Genomic DNA, 21291 nt, shown 5'->3' on the forward strand with positions numbered 1-21291 from the left:
GTGGCCAAAAAAATAAAATAAATAAAATGGTAAATTTTATGTTATGTGAATTTTACCACACAAAAAAGTGTGGATAACAAAATCAAATCTACTCTCAAAAGATGAAGACTTGACATCACTAATATTCTAAAGAATTTGCTACAGGGTGAGCCAAGGTCCAAAGAGAAAGGCCCCAGATAGTCTTTGCTCTGGAGCAAAACTGGAGTGCTGGGGTCAGGCTGGTGCTGGGCTCAGGCTTCTGCTCTGAGACAGCTCCGGGAAGGGGCCACCTCCTCCAGGTCTTCTGTTCTCTCATGTCCCATAACATCGTCCACCTGCCACGGCTGCTGTAACACCTCTCCCAGTCCCGGAACATTCCACAGCACAGCGTGGGCCTCCCTGACCTGGCCCCCTGGGGTTGGTCCGCTCCCCTGGCAGTGCGGACAAGGCTACAGCAAGTCCTGGCTCTGCTGGTCAGGAGGCTGCTGAGGTGGCTTTTTAATCCTACAGCCGTGCCGTCCTAGTGATTGCTTTTATTAGGAAATGTAATGAAAAAGACTATATGAAGGCCCTGCCAGAGAAAAAAAAAAAAAGCTAATAAGATTCTGCACTAAGTGTGGCGAGAAAAGAAAAGGGGGAAAAAGCACATTAGGAGTCAGATAATGAGATAAATGAAAGACCGCAGGGAAGATCATTTTTGCAGACTTGCAGGATGGTTGTAAAATTTTTAATTTGCTGAATTCTCCTTTTTCGTTGTCTCTGACTCTCCCCATCTCTGCCTTTCACTCTTTCTAAGCTCTGAATCTTGTCTCTGTCTTTCTCTCTTTGCCTCTCCCTTTCTCTCTTGGTTTTCCTCCCTCTGTTTCAGCTCTTGCTTTTCAGGTGTGTGTGTGTACACGGGGGGTGGGGTGTACGCGGGTGTGTGTGTGTGTGTGTGCGCGCGCGCGCACGTGTGTGTGTACGCGGGTGTGTGTGCAGGTATGTGTGTGTGTCCTTCCACTGTGGCCAGACCCTGCCTCTCAGAACTTGGGTCGGAGGATGGTACCTTGGGCAGCGAGGCCCCACCTCGTCAGAAGGAGCAAGAGGACAAAAAAATCCCCCCCATCCCCGCTCCCCACCACACACACCTGCCTTCCAGGGAGCTGCTGTGATCCTGCTGAAGGGAAAGAAAGGGAGACATCAAGGGAAGAAGGAGGGAGGAAATGGGACTGTGAGGAAGGACAGGAGATCAAAGACCAGGGAAGTAGGGAGGAAGAAAAAGCCCCCGCTGCTCCCGCAAATCAATTCTCAGCAATGCCCGCCCTTCCGTCTGTGCTCTGAGCTGCTGAGCAGAATGCCACCTCCGTGGGATGCCAGGCCTGAACAGAAGGGTTCTGGGACACTGGGCAGGCACACAGGCCAGGCTGCTAGGGACCACTGGGCCTGTCTGGCCCTGATGGGAGAGGTTCCGCTTCACTAGAACCACCCTCTCACCACCTGTAAGGCTGTAAGGATGTCCTCTCCAAAATCTAGTTTCAGTACTTGCTTTGGCAGACTTCTTCCTCTTGTTCTACACTTCTACAATGGGAGGGATTGAGGGTGGACACAATGAATAGCTTTCCCACAGGGAGGGGGGTGCCTGTGAAAGTACAGGAATGAACGGTTCAGAATGGAAGACACATTGTGAGTTATTAGGAAAATCCCTCTCCATCCTCCGTCCCTTGTTCCTTCCCCGGTGAAGACTACCTGCTCTGTTTCCCTCCCAGGGAAGCCATCTCTCTCTGTGCTCCACCTCCTGCCAAAGTGTGCTGCTGGTTACCTAGGGGATGGGCGTTTCCCGTACCAGCTACAGCAGAAGATGAAAGAGCCATGAACATCAGCAAGGTCCATGGCTATGAGAGGACCTGTTAGAAATCTGGCAAAAGACCTGCTGAAATCTAATTCGTGTCTACAGAACTCTGGTAATCACAGGGAGCCCTCCAAGAACCTGGGGAGTGTGACAGTGGGGCCTCAAGCCAGGCTGGGCACAGGAAGGGGGCTGGGAAATAAGGTGAATTGGGACAGAGACAGGCAGTCCCAAGAGGGAAGATGGAATAAGTTCAAGATCAGTTGGGAGAGTTGCAATTTGACTTTGGAGTAAAATAAGCTGGGAATAAGGGCAAATACACCTAGTTAGTGCTTCCTACACTCCAGGCTCTGAGAACCTGAGAATATTTACTTCTTTAATCCTCACCACAATCCTATGAGAGTGGTACTGTTGTTAACATCTCCATTTTACACATGAAGAAACTGAGGCACAGTGAGAGGTGAAGAGGAGGAAAAGGGATTCCAATCTCCAGAGTCTGTGCTCTTAACCACTTCTCTCTACTCCTCCAGAACAGGAGACAGGTTTGGCAAAGTATCAGAGACTAGTTGAGAGGGAGAATAGCACTGTGGTAATGAACGTGAACTTCTGGGCCAGATAGCCTGACACTGACTAGCAGTATGACCTTGGGTAAAATCCTTAGAATTTAAGGTCACCCCTCAGAGTGAACTGAGAAGTGCCTGAAGGCTCATAGGTTTAAACACTGGCACAGCACCTGGCCCCGGAGCTCAGTCAGTGGCAGTTTTTAACACCGTTACTCTGCTCCTCCCATGAGAGGAAGGGAGTATCTTCCGTGCTTGGTAGCTGGCAAGCCTCAACTTCTCACCTCTGAGAAACTTTTCCAGAAATGAAAACGGGCCCTTCCAAGGATCCACTTCATAGGGGCACACAGCGCTGCAAACAGGCCCAACACCCAGAGCACAGCCCCTGTCCTCAGACGCCCCCTGCCCCTGCTCTGACCGTGACCCCAGCAGTTCCCAGGCCACGGGAGCACCCCCCAGTCTTGCGGCTCATTGAATTGTTTCAGGGAGTGGCTGTCACCACCACCGCCACCATCCTCTTTCCCTGTCTCCTTCCCTCCCCCAGCCCCTGCATTTCGCTTGATGGAGAAAGCACAAATTAGGCAGAAAGGAAAATGTTGACAGTTCCCAGCCCTCCCTTGCTGGGGATAAAGAGAAATACGTTAACGGTTGAAGCTTTAGGCGGATCAAACACAGTTTGTGAGATGCTTCAAATGTATTATTCATTTCACCAATGAGATGCAATCTTGGGCTTTCTCTTTTCACCCCATCAAGAGGAAACCTCAGCTACCGTGGAGATGCTGGGCTCCAGAGAGGAGGGGTGCTTTCAGAATGCCATCTTTTCAATATTAATTCAACAAGTCCATCTCGTGTCCCTCTTGTTCTTCCCAAAGACTTCCAAATGGGATGGGTCAACTTGCCAGAGAATCTAAGGGAACAAAGGCTATAGGTGAGACCCACAAGAACTGGGCAGCAACAGGCACCTAGAATCAAAGGGAAGACTGTCTGTGACATTTAGAGGAGGCAGGAGTTGGAAGGTCCTCCACGTGCCACAGAAACTTGAGGGATGTAACTCTCAAGGGCTCAAGAGCTCTAAGAGGAGTCATCTCAGCTGTGCCTTTAGCTCTGAGACCCTCAGACAGTGGGGCTACACTCAGCCTATGGTTGGACGCCTGGAGGAAGGATCTGGATCCAGACTCAGGTGCTTGATGCACAACCCTTAGGCCTTGTGATTAGGACTAGCTGAGGCCCCTGCCCTCCTGGCCTGAGGGTTGGCACTCATTCCTTGCTCCTTCCCCTTTTCACTTTGGCCACTGAGGTCCCCTCAGGGCTCCTGCCAGCATCCCAGGGGTCTGAGGCACCAGCGCAGGCTTCTCAAACCACACACTGCCCCCTTCTTGAACGTCACCCAGAGAAGAACCTGTGCCTGCCTCCCCTGGCTTTGCCCCACTATCTCACAAACCTTACACTTGTGCTGTGCCGAACAAATTGGAAGTGTGGGTGGGGAGCGGGCACTGCTGGTGGAATGGGAGATTGAAACAGCCTGTAAGGAAATTTGACATGATGGATCAAAAAGCCCTTAAAGTGTACATTCCCTTTAGCAATTCCATTTCTAGGAAACTGCCCTAAGGAAACATTGGATGAGTGTGCAAAGATGTACAAAATGTCCACCCCAGCTTTGTTGATAATGGCAAAACCAGCAAACATCTTCAAACCACAATAAGAAAGGATTGGTTATGGGACTTCCCTGGTGGCGCAGTGGTTAGGAATCCGCCTGCCAATGCAGGGGACACGGGTTTGATCCCTGGTCTGGGAGGATCCCACGTGCCGCGGAGCAACTAGGCCTGTGTGCCATGGCTACTGAGCCTGCGCTCTGGAGCCCACAAGCCACAACTACTGAGCCCGTGTGCCGCAACTACTGAAGCTCACGATCCTAGAGCCCATGCTCCACAACAAGAGACGCCCGCGCACTGCAACAAAGGGTAGCCCCCGCTTGCTGCAACTAGAGAAAGCCCACGTGCAGCAACGAAGACCCAACACAGCCAAAAATAAATAAATAAACACAAAAAAGAAAGGATTCTCAGACCTTTATTTCTGAAGAATCAATATTTAACGTAAACAAGTAATAAACTCAGGTTATGCAAGTTTGTAACTAGAGATGTGTGTCAGTGCAAAGAGAAAAGACTCACTGATTATACACCAAAACGTTAACAGTATTCAGCTCTGAATAGTGGGATTGCATATGATTTTTATTTCCTTCTGCAGGAATAATTGTATTTTCTACATGAACAGAAAAGGGAAACAATGCTATTTTTAAATATAGTAAAACACAAGGAATGGATAACATTGGCTGCCTCTGAGGAATGGAGAGACAGTTCACCATATACCGTTTTATGCCTTTTGAATTTTGCACCTTGGGCACGAATTACCTATTTGAAAAATGAATAAAATTCTTTAAAATTTAATATGGCAATAAAATAAAATGAGGGGCAGGTGGAGAAGACCTCTGAAGGATGGCAAGCCCTGGTATTCTGGGAATCTGCAAAATTCCTCAAGCTGTAGTTATACAATAGTTTCTGAATCTGTTCAGGATGCACCCCAGTAGTGCTCGACTCTTTCTGTCTCACCAGGCAAGGAATTAGGGCCTATAACCTAAGAAATGAGGTAGGGTCTAAAATAAACCAGGCTGCCAGCCAGAAATAACTCTGCAATAATTTACAGCACAGCAACAATAATGGCTTCCTTGAGCCCGTTTTCATACTTTTTCAAAGTACTTTTCATCTCCCTTTGGTTCTCCAAATTTTCCTTGAGGGGACTTGCTGCTGGCAGGTTCCTGGGCAGGAAAGGGTGGAGCTGAAGGCCTTGTCTAAAGGGCCATTGTTTGCAGTCTGCCCCAAAGATCCACATTTCGCAGGACTGGGTGTTGGGTCTCAGACAACAGTGCTCTCTCCTTTCCAGATCATCTCATTCATCAGCACCCAGCCTGTCACCTGTATATGAGCCTCAGGTTCCTAACTTGTAATATCAGTGTAATCAGCCTCGCCCCTCAGACTGAGATGTGGGTGATGGTTGATAGACTGTAGGGCAGAGTGCTGCCCAGTCAGAACAGAGGGTCCCAAAGCTGAAGCGGCTTCCAGGAAGCCCCCTGGGTGGGGGGCAGGGAGGATCTAGACAGCCCCTCACGTCCTGCCCCTCCACGTGCCCGCCCTGCCCAGAGACCTAGGCCCAAGGGTGAAACCCCCGCCTTCACGCTGCTCAGCACAGGGGTGCCCACCGGTGATCCCGTCTCACCTAATAAATTCCTGTCAGAGAAGCAGTCAGGGCCTGGGAAATAAATAATGATATTTAACATTTTGTAATAACAACAATTAACCAGTAAATAATGTCCTTTAAACTGCAAACGCTGGAGTAAATTAATTCTTCTAATGAGCTGTCAAGCACGGAAGAAAAAAAGTCCCCGTTTCCTTTGGTGCACGAGGCTGCCGTGTGAGCAGCTAGGGAAGCTCACCTCGGGCCCCGGGAGCTCATTACCAGGAAGCAGGCGGCGCGGATTTCCCGGGGAATCAGCCGGCCTCGCCTGCTCCCAAGTGGGCGCTCCGCCGCTCCCCACCCCGCACCCCCCACCCCCCGCCCCGGCCCCTTGCGCACCCAGCGCACCAGGCCGGCCGCATCCGCACCACGCACCGCCAGGTGCCGGCTGCAAAGGAGCAGCGCAGAGAGCATTTCAATTAAAGATGCCCCCCTCCCTCTCTTTCCCCTGCTTGGGCAGCCTCAGCCTCGAGGTGGCCCGGGCCAGGAGCCGAGGACCGAGCTGGGGAGGGAAATCAGGGCGCATCCTTAGTCCTTGCTGCGTGACCTTGGAGAGCTCTCCTGCCCTCTCTGGGCGGGGAAGTCATAAATGGAAATGTGAAGCTAATCAAACCAGATGTGATTACTTCTGAGCTCCCGAGAAGCCTGTGACCATAAAAAGACACCTAAGAGTAAGGCAGCTCTTTATGTACTGAATCAGAGTAATCTCCAAGATATATTGTCAGGTGACAAAAGCAAGGCACAGAACAGTGTGTGGGGCTATGCTACATCTTGTGTATTAAAAATGGGACTAAAGAAAGAGAATATGTGTCCCTATTTGCTTGTATATATGTGGATAGGAAACAGAGAACACTGCCTGCCCCTGGGAAGGGGAACAGGGAGATTGGGGTGGGAGGGAGGATTTTCAATGAACCAGGTTATTTTTTTAACCTTTATTTTTTGAACCATATGCAGGTATTGCCTGTTCAAAATATAGAGTCACACACATCAGAGGTCACCTTGTCTCTCAGTAGCTTTCAGGAGGTGGGAGCCACAGGGGGCAGCTGAGTTGAGACCCCAGCTGAAACCCCTCCAGAGACAGTGCTGCCTCTCTGATAACCTCTCCTGGAGACAAGCTCATGAGTCCGGAAGTGCTTCCAGGATCTATTCCCATTCCCTCCTGCTTTCTTTGGAGTTTCTCTCTTCATGCGCTGTATTTGGTGGGTGAAAGGGCTGATAGATGCAAAATGGGGACGGCGCGGGGTGAGGATGTGGGTGGGGGGGTGGGGAGCAGCCACAGTACAGAGAAGAGGGAGTGCAGGCAATCCCAGCCCTCTGGAGCATATAGGCCTGGGTTTGAATCCGCATCTGTCACTCCCTGGCTGTGTGGTACTGTATGTCACCCTCCATTGCTAGGCTTCAGAGTCCAGACATCCCTGCCTCCCTCAGGGAAGACGTAAGATGTTGAGCCTGATGAACAGGCATCCACCCCCACAAGATTCAGCTCATGCCCTTTGCTCCCCAGGACAGACAGAAGACCCCCTTCACAATCCAGGGCCATCTGGCCCGCAGACCCAAGCCCTCCCCAGCTGCAATGCCCAATCCCAACCCCCAAAGGAGGTAGATATGGTTGGTGTAGCTTTGCCCACTTAGCACCTAAATTGTTCTAAATCCAAACAGGCTCAAGGTAGCTGGTGGCTGAGAGATAGTGTTGGAGGCAGAAAATCAGCCAGGCTCAGGGCTCAGTCACAGCCCCTGGGGGGCTACTATGGGGCTGGGGGTGAGGGAAGGCGTGGAGCAGCAGGGCTCCCAGCCCCCATCGCTATCTGACCAACTCCCTTTTTATGTGTTTGTATCCTTACCTTCCTCATTACCTGTCTCCTGATTTGATTTGATTTGATTTTTAAATTTAGTTATTTTTTATTTTATTTATCTTTGGCTGCGTTGGGTCTTTGTTGCTGTGCACGGGTTTTTTTTCTCTAGTTGCGGAGAGCAGGGGCTACTCTTCGTTGTGGTGCACGGGCTTCTCATTGTGGTGGCTTCTCTCGTTGCGGAGTAAGGGCTCTAGGCGCTCAGGCTTCAGTAGTCGTGGCTCGCGGGCTCTAGAGCACAGGCTCAGTAGTTGTGGCGCACGGGCTTAGTTGCTCTGCAGCATGTGGGATCTTCCCGGACCAGGGCTCGAACCAGTGTCCCCTGCATTGGCAGGCCGATTCTCAACCACTGCGCCACCAGGGAAGCCCCTATCTCCTGATTTTAAAGAGTTTCTTAGCTAAAATATATTTTAAAAGCCCTGACCTTGGCCATTCAGAACTGGGCACCCAAGGCATGGGGTTCCAGAAAGAGGAGGCGCAAGAGAAGGGGAAAAGGACCCAATACATGTTGAGCACCTGCTGCATGCTGGGCACTCCTAGGTATTCCACCTGCAGTGTTTTATGTTAATCCTCACAACCTGTGATTTAGGTAGTAGTATCTCCACTGTAGAGACTGGATAAGAGAAGTTCCAAGAGGTTAAGAGACTTGCCCAGGGTATTGGACTATAGTGATTGGGCTAGAATTTGAACCCAGATCAGCTGACTCCAAAGTCACATCTCCCAACACCGTGCTGCCTGTCCCAGGCCCCATGCCTCACTACCTAGATAGACTAACACGGTTGGGGAGAGGAGGGGAGTAAAAGCTGAGGTGCAGGCAGCTGGCCAGCTGGCCTCCTGACTCATCTCCTCAACACCCTCAGCTCAGTACCTGCAGCATCAGGTGAAAGTTCAGGGAATAATTGCTGATCGTGAGAATTCTGGGGAGGCTCCCTTCCCTGGCAGGCTGGGGGAAGAGGAATGGCTTCATTTAACCAGACAGGAGTCAGGCAGGGGGAGAATGAGGGGATCTCTGATGGTATGTTTAGGACAGAGTGGTGACTAAAGCTTAGGGAAGGGGGTCTAATAGACCTTGGTTCAAATCCAGGCTCCATCGCTTACGAGCTGTCTGACCCAGAACAAGTTACTTAACCTCTTTGAGTTTTGGTTTTTTCTTCTACAAAATGTGGAAATTGTTTCCTCTCTTTGGGCTGTTGTGCGGGTTAAGAAGATGAGGGGTGTAAAGTTCTAAGCTTACTCCCTGGGCATAGAGTAAGCACCCAATAAATGGCTGTGTCTGTACGGGTGAGCTTTTTTGCTGCCCTGCTAGACAAACTCCATCTCCAAGACCAAGACGGGCAGTTATCCTAGTGCCTGAAATAGGCAGACTACCTCTGTGATTCCCAATTTGGGAGGCAGCCCAGAAAGGCCTCCAGGCTTGGTTTTTGCAAAGGGCAGCGGAAAATCGGAGCTGAAGCCAGCAAAACGAGGTTCCCAGCAGCAGGTCTGAGTCAGCTCCTCCTGGGTCTCGGGGTTCAAGAGCCTTCCACAAGGTCACACAGCCTCCCAGTCACCCTGTCCTCCATACGACTGCCCCCTTGGCCTGAGCTCTCCAAGGACCCTGGACACCTGTGTGCATGAAACACCAGCTGGGAAAGAGGAGTGCTTCAGTGAGCAGAGGAAGCTGGTCTCGGCCACGGGGAAATTAAAACCAGCTTGCCCAGCGCTGAGTTACCATGTCGCCTGAAATCAGATCAATTTCTTGGGCTTGTTGTGACGACAGTGTTGCAATTGATTCGTCTAGATGGCGAGGAGTTTATCTATTTGGAGCTGTCTGTCATTGATCTGAATAAGCTTCTAAAATAGCCCAAATACCTGGTGAGGGCGAGGTCGCCGCCAACTCTGGTTCAATATTAATTATAATAATGAACAGGCATGAGGAAGGTTGGTTCGTTGCTTGCCCTGCAGGGCTGGCCTCTGTGAAGTTTGGTGTTTAATATTCATTGTGGGTCAACCTGTACAAAGAGCTGGTGGACACTCCTAAACTGAGGGAAGTTTGCATGGATGGTGATGCTGTTCTCTGCTTCCATGGGACAGAGAAGGAACTGGTGCTGCTGAAACAGGCAAGATTTAGGTTAGACCTCAAGAAGGACTTACTAATGACCGAAAGTGGATCGATAGAGCATTTCATTCACTTATTAGCCTGGACAAGTTATTTCTGAGTCTCTTTCCTCCTCTGTAAATTGGGGATTATAATACTTAACTTCTCAGAGCTGCTGCTACTGCTATTCTTGGCCAAAAAAATAAGACAAAACAAAACTTAAGGCCTCTTCTGGGCTATCCGCTGGTTCAGGGAGAAGCAAACGGTCCTACTTTGGGTAACAAAGCACCTGCCCTTCTCAGCCTTGACAGAGTGAGCATTTGGTCAGTAGAGTTATCATTATAATAATTATTAATTCTATGATATTTACTGAGCACCTGTTACACGCCTGGCCCTGAGGAAGAATTAGGAAAGAAGCCATGATTGCTTTGAGGAGACCTGGGTTACTATGGGAAGCAGGACATCCCACTTGCTGGAGGCTCTCAGGGGTTAGGGAGAGCCCGCTCTCTGGGAGACAGCTTGGAAGGCAGGCAGATGGACGTAAGGACCTCGTGGAGTGGGCGCAGGTCCCAGGCAGGGTTACCCAGCAGAAGACAACTATGCTAAAAATCAGTCCACAAGAGCCCCTCCAGAATAACATTCTTCCAGGAAGAAGAGGATCCTGCCCTCAAAGGATCTAGCAGAAATGTGATTAGACTTCGTGGTTCTGGTCTGCAAGAAACAAAGAATAACCAGCTGACTCCCACTGCCCCTGAAGACACCAGCTGAAACTGCAGCAAGAAACATGGAGGTCAAATCAACATAAGGACTTCCTGGCTGAGATTTGGAAAGCGGTGAAGGAGACCCTGGATGGAGAGACTCCTGTGTCTGTCTGGGAGCCTGGCCTACTGCCTTCTTGTGACATTCCTGCCTCTGTTCCTACAAAGCTCTCCTCTTTCCTCCAGCTCGGCTGCTGTTGGAGACCCCCATGGCCAGCCTTAAGAGAAACATCAGAAGAAAGTTAATAGCGAAACGCTCTGGCGGATCTAATTGATTTTTTTCCTACTGGTTCCCTAATATAGGCAACACTGTTCCTGCCGCTTTTTCGGGCTGGAGATTATGTCATAAATAAAGAGATTTGCTCCCTATATCCATGTGCTTATCTTTAATAAGTTAAGAACTCGACATGCTTTAGGAGGACTTGAAATAAGCAAAGGATCTGGTGGTGACGGCTTCAGCTGTGGCAGTGGCAGCCGCAGCTTTATTTCAGCAGAGGGGGAGGGAGATGGCTGAGGCGAGGCGGGTGGTGGGAGAATTTGCATTCTTTGGGCTGCACTGGGCCCAGGCTCAGCCAGAAGAAGAGAGGGATGGGAGGGAGAGCTGGGGGAGGAAATTCGTGGTGGCAGATGTGGCAAAATGGCTGGGCAGGGCCCATGAGGCTGGGGGTAACATGGGAGTTAAGAGCTCAGATTCTAGAGCCAGGTAGCCTGGTTTAAATCCCAGCCCCATCGTTGCTTACTAGCTGTGTGACCTTGAGCAGGTTACTTAGTCTTTCTGTTTCCTCATTTTACAAATGGATAATAGCACCTACCTTAAAAGTTGCTGTGAGGATCAATGACATGCAGAATGTTTAGAACAGAGCCTGGCAAGGGGTGTGCGCAGACTGTATGTTAGCCGGAACATGATAGACATCATCTAACTCAGTTCACCTGAACTGCTGCTGAGCCTCTGCCATGCGCCAGGTCTTGGCGTGGGCTTCACAGATGAGTGAGACACAGCCCAGCCCTCATTTCATGGAGCCCAGCTGGGGACCCAGCCCCTGTGACTGGCATGAACTGGGCAGCAGTCCTGAGTGTCCACACCAAGGGAATCCAAACAGGAAGTGGTTACCCCTTCCTGGGGAGGCTGCCATCCTATGTCCCTGTCTTGAGCCTCACTCACTCTCTAGTTCCAGACATCCCACAGGTTTATTAGCGTTCCCTTCAAGCTGACAGTGAACAGAAACTGTGCAACATGTTCAGAAACAGCTCTACTCAAGACTGAGCACAATCACCACCAGCCACTGTGCACTTAATGAGTGCCAGGCTTTCTCTCTCCTTGTCTCATTTAGTCCTAAGCACCCCTATGAGGACAATACTATCACTAGTTCCCATTTTATAGTTAAGGAAACTGAGGCACAAAAAGGTAAGGTGATTTGCTTGAAAGCATACAGCTGGTAAGGATCGGGATTTGAACCCAGATCCACTGACTTCCCTTGCTCTAAACACTGCCTCTATTCCTCACGCTGCACTTACAGTCACAAGCATTAATGAAGCATATAATATGCAAAACCCTAGGCTAAGGGCTGAGGGGATAGAAAAATATAATGAGCATTTATTGAGCACCTACTATGTGCCAAGCACTCCTACAGGTTATCTCACTGAATATTTCTCTGAAAGGCAAGTAGCATCACCTTCCTTCATTTTTTAAAAAAATATTTATTTATTTGGCTGTGCCGGGTCTTAGTTGCGGCATGCAGGATCTTCATTGTAGCACGCGGGATCTTTAGTTGCGGCATGCGGGGTCTTCAGTTGCAGCATGTGAACTCTTAGTTGCGGCATGTGGGATCTAGTTCCCCAACCAGGAATCAAACCCGGGCTCCCTGCATTGGGAGCATGGAGTCTTAGCCACTGGACCACCAGGGAAGTCCCTCATCTTCCTTATGTAAAGAAGTAGAAGCCCAGAGAGGCTCAGAGACTTGCCCAAGGCAAGCAAAAGGCTGGGATGATTTGAACCCAGACCTGACTTTGAAGCCTGGGCACCGTTCAGGATGCCCCCCAGCCTCTTGATGAGCAGTCTTCCTTCCAGAAGGCCTTGTTCTTGCAAACCACTAACATGATCTCGGAGGAGCCAGCAGGCCTGCCCAGCCCTACCCAAGAAGTACCAGTGACTTCCTTTCCCCCACTCACTCAGAAGATGGAGGGCAGGCCCAACAGCGTTAAGTGAATCAGTTGCTTATCCTGTAAGTGAGGAAACAGAGCTCCTTAGCACCTTCACATCCTCACTCCTTCCCTGATAAGGAAATCAAGGCTCCAACACGGGCCAGGTCTTGGCCAGCCCCTCTGGGCCAGTGGGGCTGAGACCAGAATCACGCCTACCTCCACTTCCCAGTGGTACATGGGGCCACCTCAGTGATCCCAGGATGCTGCTCACCGTGTCCCATCAATTTCTACAGCTCATCTGAGTGGGATTAGATGAAGTTCTCCCTTCACAGGCAATTTCAGAGGGGCTGATTATCAGTGTAGAAGTTTTCAGTGAGGGGCAAAGTCAAGAAGCTGTTTTTACCCCCCTGCAGATGGGCTAGAAGTGGAATCCTCCTCCCTCCCATAGGTCTTGGGTGGCCTTGTGCTTTCCCAGTGGGAGCTGGTTTCCCTCTCAAGCCCGCATTTTGCCTGCTCCCTCTCTCTTCCAGGCCATTCTCTGGCCCTGCAGATTCTGTTGCTTTAAAGATTGGTGACCTCACAATTGGTTGCCATAGAGACCATTGTGATGTCACAAGCAGAGGACAAGTAGTTCAAGGAGGAGTTAAGGGTGGGAGTGCATGGCTGGAATTAAGGGACATTTGGGATTTCTGTCCTATTTTCATGCCCAGAAAAGTTAGTGTCTGGAACTGGATTCTGATATCTGAGGGAGACCTGACCAATTTTCCCTGTGTTCTCCTGGGACCGAGATGCCTAAGAACCCAAAAGAAGGGCCAATGAAAAGGGACATCAGAAACACTCCCCACCTTGGGGCTCTCAAAGGAATGAGATAGATGCCAGGAGGAACTGTGTGGCTGGAAGAGCTCCCTGGAGAGGATGATGTTGCTTTGCCTTAGGAAGCTTGAACCATGGGAGACACTTAGCCTCTAGGGCTTTCATTGCCCTGTTGAAGCACCTTGTACAAATGGACATGCTGTGTTTCAGTGTGTTGAGACTCTCTATCTCCCCTCCCTGGACTGGGAGCTCTGCCTTTCCAACAGGCCACTAAGGTTCTGCCACAATAAACATTCCCACATTCAGTAAACAAACGAGTGAGAGGGTGATGAATGAACTGGGTAGGAGGTTGGAGGAAGGCAGAATGAATGCATGGACAGATGAATGCCTGGACAGATGGGCAGATGGGGAGCCTAGAGGTCATGTGCAGCCCCCTGAGCTTTGGAGCTCTACACCTGCCTGCCTCTCTAGCTGCATCCCACCCCCCACTTCTTCTTCTCCATCATCCAGCCACACTAACCGTCTCTTAGTCCTGCCTACCACAGGACTTTGCACATGCTGTTCCCTCTGCATGGAACATACTTCCCATCCCTATTCAATCAAATAACTCATACTTGTTCTTTGAATTTGTATTCAGTCACTACCTCCTCAAGGAAGCCTTCCCTGACTAGGTCAGGTCCCCAGTGTGATCCTCCACAGCCCTGTGAACCTCTCCTGAGCATCTGCTACATTGTAGCTTTGCATTTAATCAGGTGGTTCTGCGCAAGGTCTCCCATTCTAGACAGTGAGCTCTGAGCAGGCTGGGGCAATGTCTGTTTTCACTCACCTTTTTATCCCCATCACTTAGCACAGTGGATACTTAATATTTGTCTAAAGAATAAGTTGATAAGTAACCAGCCCTGCCCTGCCTGTTCCATGTGGCCCACCATCCACGGACTGCACCAGAGGAGAACATCTGGGTATAGACCTCCTGGAGGTGAGACCAGGGCAGCGGTCAGAGGTCCAGTGAACCTGAGATCCCTCGCACACCTGCTCCTGCAAAGCCCCACTGGCATCTATAGCTTTCTGCTCTGCCTTGGTATTCTGTATATTTTGGTTGGACCTACTAACTAGCTACAAATCACTTAGCCTCCCAGAGCCTCAGTTTCCTCATCTGTACAGTGGGGACAATAACAGTACCTACTTCATAGGGTTGCTGTGAGGATATAAATTCCCCAGCTCAATGCCCAGTAATAGTAAATAATAAATGGTGCTGTTATTCTTATTTTTAGAGGTGAAGTACAGCCCACTGGATTCAGGGCTAACTTCTAAAAAAATGGGGAACATACCAAATTTTCATAAATCTGCTTTAAATGCATGTGGCAATCTTTTTTTTTTTTTTTTTTTTGTGGCAATCTTTTTGAAGAGGAAATACTTAAAGCCCTTCTGTAAAATATGAACCAGCTATGAGCCCGTCCTTTATGTAATTCCAAAGCTTCATGCCTGGGTTTGCTTAAAGGGGAAAACTCAATTATCCTCTCACATTATTCAAAGCAACCCCCTAATCTTATCTTCTCAGGCATTAAAAAAAAGGGCGGGAGGCATTCTTCCACCCCCACCCATGGCATGACCCAGGGTAAGTACTGTCAGGGGCAAGGGCATGAGGTCAGGAAAGTGGTTCATGCCTCTCCCATCCTGTCCTAGTCCCCAGAGGTAGGTGGAGCTGGCCTTGGGATTCTGTTGGGTAGAAGGGCTCTCCCTGACAAAAGGAGACCAGCATTTGGTCAGTTGGTACCTCCTCCTTGCTTGTCCTATGCATAAATACTCTCTGTCTACTACTGACGTAGATTCCAGGTCAGGCCAACCCAGGTAAGAAGCAGGTGGGGCACTCTAGCTGGCTCCACATAGGAAAGAACTAAGATGCCTTTGAGGGGCATCCCAGGCAGCCTGGAAACTTTGTTCCTTCCTCCCACACCCCCAGCTCACAGTAGCACCCTGAGGCCCACCTTTCTCAGGAGCTCACCGCCCCCCCACCCGTGACCCACTCCCTCATCACATGGTCATCATCCTGGTACCAGGTCTCCAGCCTGAGCCACCCCACTGTAAACCCAATGTCTCTGGACAGATGTATTTAATGTAAGTTCAAGCACTAGAAATATGGAGTTCAGAGCATTTTATTTCTAGAGCCCTCTATATTTCTCTGGGATTATCACCTGTCTTTGTTCCCTCCCTTTCTGGGTTATTATCTTTGGACCCTTTCCAAGCCAAGCCGCCTTGATTGCTTGGGGAGAAGAAGGCTGCCAGCATACTCCCAAGGTTTCTCTGGGTCTGGTGAGGACAACCTTGGGGGACTCTTTCTTATTCCTTCTGCATAACTCTGCAGGTGGCCGCACTGCCCAGGCAGCCTTGGCTTTTAGGAGTTGGCTTCACCAAGAGACTCTCCAAGTACCAGGGAACATTGAGGGGTGGTGGAAGTGGAGGCCTCATCCCCCAAGTTAGGGAGGGCTATGCTCAGGGTGAGCCTCAGGGTACAGAGGGGAGGGAGAAAGCCAGCTGTTCTCTTTTCTACACGGTGCCAACCTAGCCTGACACCAAATTAATAGCATTCAAATGAGATGCAAAGCATTATGCAAATCTAGAAGAGAAGGCCACTCTCACCGAGGGCCTTTCAGCTGTTGGAAGACCAGCACCTTGAGCCCTTTCCCAGAGGACCCCACAGGCTCCCTTCAATTTCAACCCTCAACACTTCAGCACCAGCTGGTGTGAAGAATCCGATGAGACTAGAGTGACCATGTCAAGGTCCTCTGATCCAAGGGCCCACTCTGGTCTCACCTCCCAGGCACTCGGGTCCTCTTCCATTCTGAAATGATGCAGAGGCAGCCACAGAAGGTGATATAACCTCCCTCTGGATGCCAGAATTCCAGTTCCCCACTCATTAGCAGTGTATGCAAAGTAGATATGGGGAGGGTTTGCATCTATTTAACTGTCCATTAAAATGGCCTCACACCCATCACCTCTGCACAGGCCCAGGCTTCCAAATTGCCAACCCCTGCTGCCTGCAAGCACCATGTGGTCCCTGTGCCTGGTAATTGCTGTGGTGTTTGTTGAGCTGTATTTGCATTTGATTGTCATTTAACTGTCCATCTTTCTCCTTCAATCAAACTGGGGATTGGGCTTCTGCAATTGATTATTCATTTTATTTTCAACCCATTGGTGGGTTTTTAGAGGTTCCTTTATTATAGCCACAAACTTGAATCCTGGGACTTCAATCATATGGGGGGGGAAGGCCTCCTCCCCCCATCCCAGGGCTGCTACGTGAAAATAATGTAGCCAACATCATGGATCTTAAGTCCTTTCCCCAGTCTCTCTGTTTCAGCACCTGCCTCATTTCTGCCCAACCAGTGGCATTAAACATTTATGGAGCTGTGGAGGATCAAAGGCTTTGGCTGGGAGTGGTGGGCTGGCTGGAGGCCTCGGTCTGGCGATGGAAAGCAGCTCACATCAAACCCCCTTCTGCTGCTGTCTCTACCCACCCTGGGCTCTTGCAAAAGCTGATCTGGTCCTGCTCCTGGAGTGGGAGCAAATACTCAGGAGTTAGGACTCCCATTTATGAGAGCAGAGCCCTCTTTCTGCCCCTAAATTCAAAAGGTTGACTTTGGGTACTCCAGGAAGCCTGGCTGGAGCTGTGGCATCCCAGACGGTTCCAGATGCTGCAGGGTCTCGGAGCCCCCTCTGAGGAGTGGTTTGAGGTGAACAGGCAGCAGTGTGCCCCTGGGAGTCTCTAGATTGAGGTGGTAGCCCCTGCTCCTGCTTCCCTGAAACCCCAAAAACCCCTTGGCTCCATGGAAGATGTAGCTCTGGTTTGAAAGCTGTCTTGGAGGAGACTAATTTTCTTCTTTCACTCAGAAAGCAAGTGTCATCCAGGCAGAGACTTCAAAATAAGTCACCAATGTGCCTGTGATCCCGCAAATTGATGGGCTGTTTGGAAGTGGGGACGTGAGGCTGGCTTCTCCAGGGTGTGTGCTGGGTGTCTGGCACTCTCTGGGCAGAAGTTATGAGGGTCCCTGAGGTTGGAAAGCCCCTTCCTCCCTCTCTCTGGCTCTCAGTCCTAATGCAGCCATTGTAACTCAGATCCCTTCCCCTACCTTCTGAGTCAGCAGTGAACCCCTCAGTTCCTATCACTAGCCATGGTGCTTGAAAACCCAGCTTAATAATTCTGGACTCCCTTGTTTGGGTGCAAATATCTTTGTGATGGGGTAACCCCTTCCATGTAGTCACTAAGGATGTCCTATGGCTCAGATGAACACAAAGCCTGGCCCCAGCCTGCTCCAACCCTTCCTTCTACATCCCTGCAGAGACTCCCTGCTCCACCAGAACCAGTCTTCTCCCTGACCCCACACCATCTTGCAATTTCCACCACTTTGCATTTGCATAAGTCACTCCCTCCACTTTGGATGCCCTCCTTCTTCCTCTCCCCTGACTGAAACCTAAAGCATAATTAAGACTGATTTCAGGGAATTCCCTGGCAGTCCAGTGGTTAGGACTCAGCGCTTCCACTGCAGGGGGCACGGTTTCAATCCCTGGTCGGGGGAACTAAGATCCCACAAGCTGCATGGTGTGGCCAAAAGCAAACTAAAAAAGACTGATTTCAGTCAACCCATCTGCTGTGTGAAACTTTCAATGACCTCCCCTCCCCCTCAAAAGCAATTGTCCCCTCTCCATTATCTCACAGCACTAATTTGGCACCAATGACCTGCCTTGGGCATGCCATTATTTATTCACAAATATTTATTAAGCATCTACTATGTGTGGGGCACTGGGCTAGGTTGAGATTTGAAGAGACAGACATGTTCTGAACCTTCACAGAGTTGACAGCTAGTAGAGAAGACAAGCAATCAATTACATAGACAAGGAAGCCCAAGATCCTCTTGGGGTAAAGAGCCAGGTGGAGGACACAGAATGAAGAGGAGAAATGAGACCAGTAAAGGGAGCCTTGCAAGTCTCCCCAGGCTGCCACTTTCAAATGTGTATATGACTTGAGTGCACTATAAACCTGTAGTATAGAGCTGAATGTTCCCTAAGGCATCTTATTGTCCTTAATTTGTGGGTGATGCTGAGATCTGGGGAGAACGGGCCCCTTGAAGGGCATGAGACAAGGTGTTGACAGAAACTCTACTACTTCCCAGTTTGGTCCAGGCTCTGCCTCAACCTAACTGGGAACCCATAGCACAGAGGCCACGTTGACTGTCTTCAGGAGGGAGGGACAGCCCAGGTACATATTCTTCCCATGATGCAGTACAAACCCATCCTCTGAGCTCAGGGCAGAGTGATGCATTCTGGGGTTTGTAGTCTTTATTGGACCCCCTCCTGAATGCCTAGGTTAGTTCAGGCGGTAGAAACCATGATGTGACATGTTCCTGAGCTTCTCCTTCTTGTGAGTAGTGCTCACCTCATCAAGAAGCCCAGCTGCCACCAGCCTCCAAATCCCCATGAATCATCCTGGCACACAAGGTTCATCCCTGGGTCATGATTCACCCTCCTCTGCCCAAGCTGCTTAGTTCAGAGGAGCCCAGGAATCAAGGAGGAGCTCAGGAATACCTTCAGGGAGGAAAGGAAGAATCTCATGCCATTTGCCAGTATTTCCTCAAACTACCCTCATCCACAAAATCTTCTACCTCCCTCCTCTGTTGGCAACCCTCTCCCTCCCTCCCTTCTGCATCTTCTTTCCTGGCTTTCTCTCCCTACCTCTGATTCTTTTGTCAAGTTCCTTCCCTTCTGCCATCCTTCTGCTACTGCCCTCTTTTTTCTCAGCTTCTTGAAACGACAGTACAGAAATGCTCTCCCAGTGACTCCCTCAGATAATTCTACATGCCACCTGCCTGCTGCCTGGAATTCTTTACAGCGATCAAGGTAGCTCCCCAGAGCCCACAGTAAGAGGATCTAGAGAGAATCTGATAAGCAGAGCTGGAAGATTGTGGAGGTGGTAAGGACAAAAAGACTCTGAGGAATGAGCAGAAGTCTTGCCACTTGCTTCTAGAATGAGATCAGGAAGAGCATTGGACAATGACTGGGGTCTGGAAGCTTTGGAGAGGAGCCAAGTCCATGTGAAAAGAACTAAACAGAAAGCTATCCTTCTCCCTGGGGGCCACAGGAAGTTCAGCCCTCCTCTTCCTCTACAGGGAGTAATAACATCAGTCACAGGGTCATGTCCCATTTGTCCATTGAGGCTCTTCAAGTGAGCTCATCCTTGGAGCCAGAAAAACCTCTGGATCTAAACATCTGCCTCAGGGATGTGACTGCCCTCTTTGCTGCCCCATGACTCACTGGGGCTTCTCAGCCCAAGCAGAGTCCTAGAAGCTTGTTCTTCTATGCCCTTGAATGGTACAGCCTCCCTGGCTAATCCCCTGGGCCTCCTTCAAGTCTCTATCTAAAATAGCCCTAGGGAAATGCCGTCTCACACACACCCCATGCCTGTCCCATTTTCTCCACCAGTTCCAGGAACCTGGACAGGGATAGGTGTGAAGGGTCTGCTCTCACTGGCTAGCGTTGTGGCTTCTCTGGTCCTGTAGGGGGGCCAAGGCAGGGTACTGGAGATCCAGGGCTGCATGGGGACCCAGGATATTACCTTCAGCTTCCCACCAGGTTGGCTCCTGCCAAGTGTAGAATGTCTTCACAGGACACGAGTACCACTGGCTTTTAACTATAATATCAGAATAATTAAGCTTTTCTGTGAGCACAGTTTGCTGCTGATGCAGCTGCCTGGAGCCCTGGCATTTATTGAACACAAAGTAATAAATTATTGTCCTTTGTACGCTCAAAAGCCATCTTCATTACAGGCCCAGGACGGAGCTGCCACAAGGGCACGCGGGCCTTGCCAGCTGCCTCACTCGCGGACGTCTTCCCAGGTCACCCTTGGCGCCTTCAGGTACCAGGATGGGGTGGGGAGAGATGGTGAGAGGGTTGCTCTCTCACGGAGAATCGGGTTAGAACCCCACCTCCTCAGCAGGCTGCTAATGGGGGAGAGGGCAGCAGGCTTGGCTGGGCGTGGGCAGCGCGGAAGGGCGGGGGGCGTGTGCCCACATTAGCAGGGAAGTCCTTCCGTTGAGCTGGCAGCGGCGCGGGAGCCTGTGCTCCCGCCGCCGGGTCTGCTGCGCCTTTGCTTGAGACTTTACGGTAAGCCGCTCCTCCCGCGCCCCCGCCCCCAGCCCAGCGCGGCGATCCCCAGCGCCGACGCCAGGCGCTGGCCGTGGTGCTGATTCTGTCAGGCGCCGGCGGCGGCTGCGGCCACGCTCCCTCTCCCCGGCAGGACCCGCACCCAAGCCCCGCCGAGCTCCCAGCCCTCCCATCGCGGCCCCGACCTGGGGCGCGGCCGCTACCGGCACCATGCGCCCGGCAACCCTGCTGCTCCTGCCCTCGCTGCTGGCGCTCCTGGCTCACGGTAAGGGACCCCGGCGTCCGGCGGCAGGACTGGGGCAGGGGCAGGGTCCCAGGGGTGGGAAGAGAGGACCATCCCCGCGCTAAGCTCCGTGCATCTGGCTGCCCAGCCCAGGCACCGCGCTCCGCCGGCTGCGCTGCTCCCCGCGCCGGCCGAGCCGGGCGGGGCACGGGCTCCGCGGGCGGGAAGCTGCCGCTGCTCCCGCCATTCGCACCCGGCCGAGACCTCGCCTTTAATCATCTCTCCGGATCTAATGGGATTTTTCAGCTGCAATTCATCACGCCACCCACTCCCCGCATACACTCACGCGTTCACCCGCTCGCTACCTCTCCACACTCCAGGCGTCTAGGAGCGCTGGGGAGCATGCCGGGGGGCAGAGCACAGGGCGGTGAGTCGGGACGGTCCCGTTGGCGGCCCAGGGTCCCGCCTCGCTTGTCGCGCGTCAAACTTCGTTCGACTTTGCCACCCGTTCCGGGGCCTCTCACTGCGGAGGGACGGGGCCGGATGGCGGCCGGACCCGGATTTGGGACTTCGCTCACCTCTCTCCGCCTTGGCGCTGCCACGCGGGAGTCGGGATTTAGAGTA

General features: G+C 51.2%; 1 protein-coding gene across 2 annotated transcripts in view; it reads left to right on the forward strand.

Moving 5' to 3' along the window:
- Positions 1–21291, forward strand: part of SEZ6 (seizure related 6 homolog) — a 98016-nt gene that overhangs the window by 33510 nt on the left and 43215 nt on the right. Inside the window, exons 3-4 of one of the 2 annotated variants that reach the window (XM_028166868.2) lie at positions 20108–20196; positions 20578–20709. In XM_028166868.2, coding sequence (XP_028022669.2) covers positions 20655–20709 — 55 coding nt within the window. In that variant the 5' untranslated portion in view covers positions 20108–20196; positions 20578–20654. Of the gene's footprint in view, positions 1–20107; positions 20197–20555; positions 20710–21291 lie in introns of those variants that run through there. The other variant, XM_057536854.1, reaches the window with a different exon arrangement.

Source organism: Balaenoptera acutorostrata, chromosome 20, assembly GCF_949987535.1.
Source record: "Balaenoptera acutorostrata chromosome 20, mBalAcu1.1, whole genome shotgun sequence".
Lineage (NCBI taxonomy): Eukaryota > Metazoa > Chordata > Mammalia > Artiodactyla > Balaenopteridae > Balaenoptera > Balaenoptera acutorostrata.